Source organism: Cucumis melo, chromosome 3, assembly GCF_025177605.1.
Source record: "Cucumis melo cultivar AY chromosome 3, USDA_Cmelo_AY_1.0, whole genome shotgun sequence".
NCBI lineage: Eukaryota > Viridiplantae > Streptophyta > Magnoliopsida > Cucurbitales > Cucurbitaceae > Cucumis > Cucumis melo.
In genome coordinates, this window is record NC_066859.1 from 30435896 (window position 1) to 30448011 (window position 12116).

Sequence of the window (12116 nt, forward strand, 5' to 3'; positions counted from 1 at the left end):
CTCCATACTCATTTGAGTATTTTATTAAACGATCTTCATGAGATGAGTCTTGATAAAGAGAAAATCCACACATTCACTTTCGTCCACTAATCCATCTCGTTTCTAATTTCTATGCAACTATAGAAATCTTACGATAGAGACATCGAGCATTAAAGATTGGAAGGAATACTAGAAAAATATTGAGACAAAGAAGGAAATCCAAAAATCAGATGGCAGGAGGTTATGGTTAAGAAATCGAATTCGAAGTGAGAATCTACGAGAGATAAGCCTAGCAAAAAAAACCTGAACAGTAAAAAATAGGTATAACAAGAACATCCTCACGGATGAGTTTTACCAGAGATCATGATAACGTATGAGATTAGATCCACAACTGTATGAATTCAGATTCAATCTTCCAGGTCTCATTTCAAAAGCTTTTGAATGAAAGCAGCGAGGAGTAAAAGGTTTCGTTAAAACAAAAATCGACAAAATTCTTTACTAAAAAAAATCTAGCTCATAAAAAAGGTCAGGAAAAGAAACAGAAGAAGATTAGGAGATTGAATGAATGTAGCGACTTGTTCGAGGCCATGATCAAAACCAAAAGATTTGCCAGGCACGGAGAATCGCTAAACGTTAGTATTGCCAACCTTCAATGCAATTCACGCCATTATAATCAAAGACGCCCTTGCTCTGCAAATTGGCATTAACTCCATTTACCTTCTTCCATTCAAAAGAGAAGTAAAAGAAATACGAAAGAATTGAAAATACAAATTAAGAAATACGAAACGCTACCTAAAACGCTAAAAATATAGAGATGGAAAGTTCACTACGCGAAGAGTACGAAGAACTGTGAGGTTGGGGGCGGCATTTTATAGGCTGCGAAGAAGATGAACTAAAACCCTAATTGTATTTTGCATAACATATAAAATTACAAATGAGCCCTTCCGTAGAACTCGGCCAACTCACCCTGCAGATGGGCCTCTTTTTAAACACGTTCTCCATTTTATTGGGCTTCAGGCCCAACCCAAATAATTTCATATTCCGACCCGACCCGGCTCAAACAAATTTATAGCTCGAAAGAAATTTTGTTTGACTTTGTTAAAAAATATATATCTTTATTTTTTAATTATTATTTTCATTAGAAATAGACAGAAACAATTGGAAATAAATTCAATTTTGATATGATATGAGTTGCTACGGTAATACCATATTTTTGTAATCTAGATCCTTGAGAATAATTTCTAAAGCTGTCATATAGTCCCTATTTTCAATACTTTTCAATTTGGTATTTTGAAGTTACGAAAAATATTTACAAATATAGTAAAATTTTAGAATTTATCAATAAACACATGATAAAAGTACGTCGATATCTATTCTTGATAGATTTTGGAGAACTGTCCAAAAATCATTTTCTTTTAAATGACATGTTTATCCATTAAACTTCCCCGATTCACCGAATATTATGTTGTATAAGTTTTACTATCGAACAATTATAGCATAGAGAAGAAAAATTAGATTTAGTATTAAATATACAGCAAGCCAACATTGATTTATAGTTATATGGAAACGACTCTACTACATCTTTTATGAGAGAAGAGAAGGTAGCGGTGTCAGCTCACAGTATTTTTCTTTAGCAGCTGAACAAAGCAGCAATCCATTTCAACTTGTTATAATGTTAGTATAGTTGGATCAACAACCAAGTTTGGAACAAGGGGATTTCATTAACAAGCATTATGTACTGCCAGAAAAAACGTTGTTGTTCTATGCCTCAGAAAGATCTATACCCTCACTGACTGGAATTGTTGCCTCGGGCGGTCTGTTCTGGATACCTTCATCGACTGAAGGCTGAGATTCGTGTTTCGCAGCAGCTTGCAACACCCTGTTTTGAACATCCAAGGAGGAAGGAGATGTTGGTAATCCAACGCCGTTTGTTTCTAGTTTCCCAGCAGCCCATGATAATGCCTGAGCTCCAAGACTGACTGGAGTAAGTAAGAGCCTATAAGAATCCACAAGATGGAATGGTCAGAGACTTTGGTGTATAAATGGCTAGAAAAGCAAGTGAAAATGGTCGAATAGGATAGATATTAGGTAGTTAGACTTCACCTGACATCTTTGTTCAAATCTTCAGCATCTTCATAAGATGCAAGTCGCCGATAAATTGTCTGGTGAAGTTGCCATAACATATCAATTTGACAGTAGAGTAATAGTACTTCCAAAGTAGGCAGCATAACCATGAATTTTGATTAGTTAAACTTGTAGAACACAATGGTACCTGACCGATGCCGATGATGGCAATTATTTGTAGTGACGTCTCCCACTCTGATAGACAAGAATTGTATTTGTTAGAAAAAGATTAAATGGGCCCCTTCAGGGTACCACATATGACCTTATCATCCAGACAAACGAGACGGGGTGTACCGGCTTTAATAACCAGTGGTTAAGATTAAAAGTACAAAACAAATCAGCGTCAATTTGATGACTGAAATCAACGAGGAACTGCAGGGTTTCAGAAAAGAACAGATACATAAAAGTTGTTTAATGATGTTGGAAGACAACAAAAACGCACCAATTACTGCACATTTTAATTCAAAGGTGCCTACTCGTCATAATTATTTATGAAACGATGGAATATTGAAGTTCAGCTCTATTAAACCCAACTGAGACTTTATGCAAACAGTAAATAATAAATGAAACTTGCATTACCTAGTAAAGCGTATAAAGTTGCAGCTAGACCCTGAACAGAATGAAGAACATAGGTTAGACTTTAGAGTATGATACAAATCAGAAGAACAAACCATGAACAAAAATGAAATATTAAGTCTATTCCTCGGTGGAATTAATTATCAGGAGCAAAAGCCATAAACAAAAATCAATTCAATAGTCATGCTGAAATATTTTGTATGTAAATTTAGCCTTACCAAACCATAACTTAGAACTTGTACAGGAGACGGATTTATTTCCTCCAGGATTGCTTCAGCTTCCTGAAACAATTTCAGTTTGACTCAGAAGTGAAAAAAAAAGTTCAGATCATTGAAAGAATTTTAACGAGCATATTCAATCATTTTCATAATTCATCAATATAACAAATACAAAGAAACGAAAACAAAGTGTTCAAGTCAAAACAGATGAAGAGATTGTATTTTGTCCACCGAGGCTCAAATTAGACATGCATCCTGGTTGGAATGGAAAAGCAGCATTTCTTCCGTGAGAAAGTAAAAAAACTACTGTAGAATGAAGAACAGGTAGAAGTTCCCTTCCAAACTGAGCCGAACTTCTCATCGTTTACAACTAATTAGCTTGCCTTAGTTGATAAATACATCCCACTAAAATGCAGGCTTCGAAAATTTTATTTTATTTTATCAATCAATGGAAAATTTTTAACGATCCTGTCCTAGATCAGGTCAAGATGAAAATTTATTCACTTCTGTCACACGATGATTATTACATTTACAATTACTTTAACTTTTCCCGTATGATTATTATAGGTCAGGATGCTGTTAAATGCGCACTTTTAACAGCATGCACAGACAGTTGGGTATATGAAAATTAGATTTTTCTTCCAGACATTTTCATGTGCTTGACCACACAGCAAAAATGTTAGATACCTCGTTTAGTATGCTGAATGGTGTTTCAGGTTTGAGCTCCTTGATGCGGAGGCCCTGTTTCACCCAGGACTGAAATCCCCCTTGGATCAAGTATGGTTTCTGTCACGTAAACATCCAAAGAAATTGAGCAATTGAGCAATTTTGAATGTAAAGAACATCCAATAACAGGAGAATTATTTAAACAAATTTCTCAAAATAATAATAATAAGAAGAAGAAGAAGAAAAAGAAGAAATAATAATATTTTAATAGTAATATATAGGTAAGTAATTCAACAGATAATTAGTGGGGAGGAAATTGGATAGGAAACAATTTTTCCTTGATCAAATGAAAATTATACAAAATGGGAAAACCATGCAAGAGATTACAAAAAGCTTCTCCAATTGGATATGAGAGAATTTAAGCCATAGTTGGTTAAGGGAATGTGCCAAAAAAGAGAGGAATCAGTGACTGCTAGAGAAGATCTTTCTTTGTCCATAAGATCTTAAAGAGTCTTAAAAAAAAAATAGATGAGCTAGTATTCTACCTACAGCTCATTACCCTGTCTAGTGTCTAGGCACGTATTAAAATCCTCATGATCAAACGATGTTAGAAAATGTTTCTAAATTCCTATAAAAGAGAATGTTCGGACTGCAGAATACTTGCCTTGACCCCAAGTTTTCTCAATGATCTGGCAATGTTTTTAGAACCTGTACCATTGGCATCCATGACGATAACCTTGGACCTGTCCTACAGAGAGCACAAGCCAATAATCACATCATTAATCAAACCAAATCCTATTTCTAAGAATTGTATAATCATGAGAAAGTTCAGATATAATGTCAAACAATATTCTAATAAAGACACAAGTCAAAGAGACATCTCCCAAGATAGATATTAGCAACTACAGAAATTGGCACATTTGTTTCGTGCAACTTGGGCATCGGCATATTCATTGGAAAATAATTTTTTTAAGAAAAATATCTGTAGCAGACAACTATTACCAACAACTGAAGAAACTAAAGAAATAAAAGTTTACAGTTTCAAACATAAGAACAGTAAGCAAATTGTTCTTGAGCTCCATGGTAACTTTTACTACTTCCGTCTATGTTTTGAAAAGAGGCCAACTACCTGAACAATCTTTAGGTTCCGGATGACAGAAGCAAGTAAAGTGTCATCTAGGTCTCTTCCACTCGTGACTAACTGCCGTATAGAGCCATCAACCTGAAAATTAAAGTACAAAAAATTAAGCTTTAAGAAGCATGAAGTTGAGTACAGTGCTTGTTTTTGCTAGCCACTAAAAACATATAGTTTACCTAATCTTGCATACTTTCAAATTATAATAATGCACACATGCCTACCTCTGGTAGAGTTACACTTGTATAGCGAGCTCGTGCTCCACGCCTGAGATCAGGAATGCCATCTTTTTCTCTCAAATCCTGTAGAAAGAAAGGGGAAAACAATGGATTTTAAATTCTATAGCTATTACAAATTTTAATGACTCCATTCTAGAACAGTCTATATTTTGTTACTGCCAGATTGCATCCGGGAAAAGACAGGAAATAGTAAAATTCAAAACAGTAGCCAAAATACTTGGTTTTAACTGAAGAAGTGACTGCTCTCTTTCCCTCCTATTAACCCTTGTCTTTGATCTCGGAGCACGATGGAGTTTCATTTTTCAATAACTTTATACTACACATTTCATTGAACAGTAGAAGAGTAGGGCTCGAATGAAACGTCCAACTCAATTATTTTGTGGAGATATGAGAAGTTAAACATGATCAATGCTGTGAATACAAAAGGCCATGAAATTTTACAGTCTCTTGCCTCTGGCCGGACATCAATAAGAACAGCATTATCAGATCCTTTCAGAAGCTCCAAAGTTGCTTCAGGGGATAAATCTCCAGAATAACCACCATATGTCTTTGTCCAGTAGAAAATCCTGCACAAATCTGATTAAAATTTTAAACCTCAAGCAACGGATTCTATCTTCTCCGTAGTATAGCATAATGAAGTTATACTCGAGCTTAAAGAATAATCATACCACAGAGTGACAGAGCTTCCAACGAGGAGTAGAAATGGAACCAGCGGATCACTAGGATCTAAGCCAACGGTTTTCTCCAAACTCTCAACAGTAGGGTAAATCTGATTTCAAAAAATACACTCAATGTATAATTTGTCACAATTTGGATCCTCGAAAAATGTTAACATACAACTTTTAAAAATCAGAAAAGACCTGAATGACATCTTAAATCATCAATTAATACCTGTTGAAAACCAGTCTTGACAGGACTCAAGATTTCAGCTACTTTTTGCTCAGACGAACTTAGAGCAGTCCTGATCTCAGGAGGAAAGAGTTCCTTGGCAGACCCATAGGAGTAGACAACAAATGAAGTTGCATTTATCAGAGAATCCTCAATTGCAACAACTGCATGTCTCAGTAAGTCGATTGCAGCAATAGAAGCTTTAATTGATCCTTCCTTGAGCCCAGATGAAAAGTTGGTGACTTTATTACTACCTTGTTCCCCAATCTGATCAACAGATGAAAATATACTACTGACGGCATCATCTACACTTTGATTGCCCCGTTTAATCAAAGATGATACGAATGAGTTAATTGTATCCAATGACTTCTCAATAGTGTTTTCCCCTTGTTGTATAGAGGCATTAAAGGACTCACTGACGCGATCCAAAAAATCCTCCGTGCTTGCTTTCAAATTAGAAACTGAACTATTATCGACATTTAGGGAGTCGGACAGAAAGAGCATTTTCTCTGATGCAGTTTTTTCGGCTAGCCCAGTTTCGTGCTCTATAGGTAAAACTTGAGCAGAAGTAATTTCACTACGTAGTCCAGAAACATCAAGGAGTGTCTCTTCTCCTGCAGATAAACTGGAATTCTCTACATAATTCACTCCACCTGCCAGAGTGTTCGTTGAACGTTACAACTGTACGACTAGCAAAGTTTCTACAAATTAGATTTTTGTTACCTGTAGATAATGGGTGTTGAGCATTCATAGTCAAATTAGAAAGAGAGGATCTTGTGGTGAAAGCTTTAGGAAAACCTCCATGGAATTGAGTTCCTCGAAGCAAGCCAGTGAAGCTCCCATCTGCGGTAACAAGGCTGCCAAATTGAAAATCCTTTTGGAATGGCAGAAAGGGTCTCAGGCCACCATGGAAAGTAATCTGCAGGTTTATTATTCCAAATCATAATGGTTACTTATGCATACAGTTACAGTGATTGTCAACTAAAAGATCACTGATTCATTCTCCAACTGAGCACTATCATCAATCTTGAAATCAAAACCAGAAGATTAAACTCAGTTCCCACCTTAGATTGAGAAGAACAGCTAGGGGTCACCGAGCAAACCGACAACATTGTGAATTGAATCCTAGTTAATAACACTAATAAGGGGGTGAAAACACTTCAAAAGCTTTTCATCCTGCACCCAAATGAAAAGAAATCTCGATCAAAAGATATAAACAAAAAATCTGAAGAATTCAGAACAAAAGTAAGCAAAAGCATTGCCGAACCGTGGGAGGATCACGTATGAATAAGCAAATGGGGTAAAATCATTCATGAAGCAGCAAAAACAATAGAAGGGGAATCTGAAAGTTAGACGAACTTACATGGAGAATCTAAAGATGAACAGAGGGAAAAAGAAAAAATAAATTATGGGTCAAGGGAGTTGAGAAAGAAGGAAGAAGATAGAAGGGGATATAGAATCGTGTGGCTTAATGAAGCCAATGGGTTGAAACTTCATCTTCTTCCGTTCGTCTTTGCCTCTCGTTTGGGCATTGGTGGGGTGAGACAAATCTTGTTCTTCATTTTATGTGGTTTTCATCGTTGCCTCAGATTTTACTTCTCATTATTGCCTCTCACTTCAAGATTACACTCACATTTCTCTATAAAATCTATGTCAAACCTATAAAATTGTTTAGAAATGTGAAATGTCATGAAAATGTTGACAAAATCTTGCTTTTTGACAATTTGTAAAAACAATGTAACCATTAATTTAAATATATTGTATAAATTGTCAAACATCGTTTCATCTTCTTTGGATTTTTCCTTTCCGGATAAGATTTTTCGTCGTATGGATAATAATATTTCAATAACATTTGGCAACCCAAGTTAAATGCGAAGTCTTTTTCTTCTTATTTTTCTTTTGTTTTCTTTCCCTTTTTCTTTAAGAATGATAAATGCTTTTTTAAACAGTTAACCTTCTAAAAATTTTATTCGGCTATTTGCAAAATTAGCAAATAATTTGATGATAATAAGTTTCATTTAACCTTACTTTTTAAATTGTAAAAATAGTAAATTTAAAATTGAATATTCCCAGAACAGTCGTATATATCTAATTATTTGTCATATTTGCAATATGCATATGTGATAAATTATTTTTTCCTAAAATTTTTTGTTTTTTTTTATTTCGTATAGTTATTCCAATGACTCCTACGTCTAAAATTACTCACAACATATCCAGAGTGGCGAAATTAGTATACACAACAATAAAAAACTTATAACCTTGGAGACATACTAAAAATAGTTTTAAATAGTTGTAGTATTTTTATTGAGTTTTTTCAAAAACATAAGAACTCGATAAGATTGTCATATCATTGTGTTAACAAAAATCTAACTTCATTGTAATATTTACTTGTAATGTACCTTCTTCCCCGTCTTTTTCCACGTATATTCACCTAATTCTATCTTTATTTTTTCATGTCTGAATTTCGTGGTGAGTAATATAGTCACTTAGGCTAAAACTTTTATGTCTATATTTCATTATATTAGCCTATTCGTCAAAATATATATATACATACATAGGGAGTTGAAGATGATACTCTCGTAGTTGAGTGGGTTTAATTGGGCCGTGGGAATACAAAGCCCATAAAAACAGCCTAGTAGGCTTGGGCGAGATTTTGATTTCGGCTAACCTTGTTGGTTGTAAGTATTGAGCCTCGGGGTCTTAGCCCAACTTTTTCATTCACATTTGGTCTATAACAAAACCAAATGTGGTCATTTACACGTTTCAATTTTTTAATAACATGTTATATTTTCACGACATTTTTAAATATAACAAAATAAAATTTTGTCTATCTAATTTATCTATATCTTATTTCCTATTTCAACTTCACTACTTGTTGTAAATTTTCTTTTATATATACTTTTTAAAAAACTAAAATCCTACCTCCAACTTTCTTTCTTAAAAAAAAAAATATATATATTTCACTACAAAATATGGACATAGAATAATTTGTCTCGTCACATATTTCTAATATATAAAAAAAAACACGTAAAAACATTTATAAAATATGGGGTGTGTATTGTTTCAACTTTTTTAAAGAATATAACAAAAATATTTAAAAAAGAAATGAGAAAATGTGTATGTACACCAATATATGCACACACATAATACAAAATTTATGTTACATAGTAAATACAAAAAAGACAAGAAGTTGGAAGAACCACATTTATAAATGATAATAATTATTAAAATAAATAAATAAAATAACTCAAATAAGCAATATACTCCCCCCTCCCGTACTCTACAATCTCATTAATAAATCGTGCCCCAAGCTGCGAATTAAATTACTTCTTCCATAATTCCTCTTTTGCCCTTCCACCGCCACTTACAATTAATTACTCACCTCTTTTTTAATATTTCAATTCCAAAAATAAATTTTAATTTTACTCATGTTTTGTTATTCATAATTTTATTGTTATGCACACACATAATACAAAATTTAAAACATAACTATTATTAATAGTGAATTTAAGATCAGATTTGAAAATATAATTTTAAAAGGCAACCTCCTCACAAGACATGTTTTTAACCACCCATGTGTAATCAAATATCACTTTGAAGTGATTTGACAAAAACTTTCTACTTGATTGGATTGCCATACTTGAGATGTTTCCTAAGAAATACAAAAAAATAGATTTAAAAATTCAAAATTTGAGTGTTTATTGAGCTTTTTTTTTTTTGAATAGTCTGTCGTTTTATATAATTAACTAATTTTTGTCACATAGCAAACATGTAATTAATAAGCTAAGGCCCCAATTTTTCTTTTAAAGGCTTGGTATAATGATCTAAAGTCGACTTAAAAAGATTACAATTTGACTTTGTAGAAAATAAAAATAGGAAAAAATCAATCTATTTCCAAACTGACAAAACCAACAAAGTATAAACCCAAATAAAACATGAACATCCTAAGATGATGTGTTGTTGGATTATCAAACACACGGAAATGTCCAAAAAAAAAAAAAGATCTTATAATGACACGTGTTAGTTAAATTTCATAATGTTATTTAAAATGGTTTGGTGGGAAGACATCCATCATGACATATCATTATGAGACTACTCGATTATATATATATATATATATTATATTTTTAAATATAATTCTAAGCTTTATCTTCTAATTTCTAATTTTATAATGGCCACAATCCCATTCTAATTTAGAAATTTACTAAACTCACCATCCACTGTTCTAAATCTATTGAGGTTACGTTGATAGAATAAATTCATTTTCACGATGTTACCAACAAAACAACAAAGAACAAAACATCAGTATAGTGCTTACATGGAATCTATAAGTTAGTGTTTAAACTCAAGTCACAAGCATCTCTTCTTTTTATGTAAATTTAGCTAACGCATTGTTTCAAGATTTAGTAAACAACGTAAATATTTATGTTATTGATCTTTTTTGCTTATTTCGTTTTTAAATGAGATAATTATGAAATTACAACATATTAATCCTACGGGCGACAAGAAGAATAACAAAATATAAAGTTTACTTTGAATAAATGACAATTTTATTTTTAAATTGACAAAATAACAAAACAGTTAATTTTTAAATAATAAATGAGACAACTATGCTTTAAATGCGTCTATCTAATTGGCAAATTCGATTTCTAAATACATTGGTAACAAAAACCACAAATATCCTATAATTAATACAAACTATGCACATTCTTGAATATTATAATTTTTCCCCTAAAAAAACAAACAATCTTCTGCAAAACATCAACCACTTCACTTTTCCAAGAAAACCCTAGAATTTTTTTGAACCTTCTCTTTTTCCTTCAAAAAAATAAGATTGCTTTCTCCCTTCCTTTTTGAAATGTTTCCCACCGTCACTTAAGATATGCGCGGCCATCTTACAAATATAAATACAGTATATGGACAATTGTCATTCATTGAAGGGTAATTTCAGACTAAAAGAGTGAAAAAATATTTATGACAGTTATTTTTACCATAAATAAAATTATTTTTTTTATTTTCTATTCTCATATTTGATATTTCCACGGATTCCCGGAATCCTAATAGATAACAAGAACAATGTCTATTGAATTAAAACAGCCGTATTTGTTCCAAAAAACGGCCGGCTAGTAAGACTCTCCAAGAAAGTCGTTTTAATTAGTCAATAAATAAGCATATGTACGGACAAATGAATGTGATGTCACAAAACTAAATAAAATTATATTATTACCTAACCAGTCATTTCTCGTTATTATACTTTAATTAACTAAAATCAGATTTGTTCTCAGCCTTTTATTTTCCCAAACTTCTGCTTATTTTATGAAAAGATTTTAAAGAAACTTTTGAATTAGAAGTGAATTGTTTGTGTATTTTTTCTTAAATAACTATATAAAGACATAACAATTGGATTAATTATTCAAATTTTCCTCTAAAAAAAACAATGTCCAATGTAAAAATATTACGAGAAAGTCAATGTAAAATTCAAAAAGACTTGAACTCTTTTTAGATTTTCTAAGATCTATTTGTTTAGTGTTTATTTAAAGCATCAATAGCAATTTAAAACTAGAATTTACCTATGGATAAAATTAAACTTAAATACTAAACAAAAATCAAAATATTTATTAAAAGATGGAGTATTTTAATTAAGAGCAATGAATTATTTTATCAGACAATTAGAACTTTTGATACAATTTATTTATTTCAAAAGTAACTTTAAAAAGTGATAATTTACAGCAAAGCAAAAAAAAGAAAAAAACAAAGGAGATTTGTATTTTAAAAGTTAATAAAATAAAGAAAGATCAAACAAACACAACAAACTGAAGATAAATGTCTGTTCAACTTTCTATTATTTAATTAAAAAGACAATTATCAACACAAACAGATGATTTAAATTAAATGTGTAGACTAATGAAAAAAGAAAAAGAAAGAGAGAAAGGCAAACATCCACTATAAGGCTGCAGGCTGATTATTGTGGGATATTAATTGCTACGATAGCGACCAAATAATTTTAAAATAATAGTCAAAAATGGCCGTTGAAGGATGCCACGTATTCATGATCACGACATCATTATTGGACTTTCTATAAATATTAAATGCACTAATCAAATTTTAATTATATTGCTTTAGCTCTTAATTATTTTTTCTTATATTACACATGACGTGACCCCTCCCTTTGGGGTTTACTGCTCCCCAAACACACGCCATATTTCTTATATCATCATCATCATCATTATTATTGTTCTTATTTATATGTAAGTATTTTTTTTTTCTCTCTTCTTTAAGTGGGGTCTCTAT

At 32.2% G+C, this 12116-nt stretch overlaps 1 protein-coding gene, 1 long non-coding RNA gene and 1 other non-coding gene across 4 annotated transcripts; all 3 read right to left on the reverse strand.

Moving 5' to 3' along the window:
- Positions 1–301: 301 nt before the first annotated feature.
- Positions 302–1019, reverse strand: LOC107990719 (uncharacterized). The gene is made up of 2 exons (XR_001762447.2): positions 772–1019; positions 302–669 (listed from the first exon to the last, which is right to left on the reverse strand). It is a non-coding gene; the product is annotated as an uncharacterized LOC107990719 (long non-coding RNA).
- LOC127148734 (small nucleolar RNA snoR86) lies at positions 544–670 on the reverse strand. Its single transcript, XR_007819809.1, has one exon. It is a non-coding gene; the product is annotated as a small nucleolar RNA snoR86 (small nucleolar RNA).
- Positions 1020–1477: 458 nt separating the features above from the next.
- Positions 1478–7530, reverse strand: LOC103487767 (uncharacterized). 2 transcript variants are annotated; one of them, XM_008446220.2, is made up of 15 exons: positions 7189–7530; positions 6890–7001; positions 6549–6744; positions 5829–6478; positions 5606–5706; positions 5389–5503; positions 4923–5000; positions 4693–4785; positions 4228–4311; positions 3585–3683; positions 2898–2960; positions 2683–2713; positions 2252–2298; positions 2083–2141; positions 1478–1975 (listed from the first exon to the last, which is right to left on the reverse strand). In XM_008446220.2, exons 2-15 carry the CDS (start codon positions 6935–6937, stop codon positions 1741–1743), a joined length of 1899 nt encoding a protein of 632 aa, XP_008444442.1. In that variant the 5' UTR covers positions 6938–7001; positions 7189–7530; the 3' UTR covers positions 1478–1740. The 2 variants fall into 2 exon arrangements, with proteins under 2 accessions (XP_008444442.1, XP_008444443.1); XM_008446221.3 differs by having other exon boundaries at positions 7093–7470.
- Positions 7531–12116: the final 4586 nt, after the last annotated feature.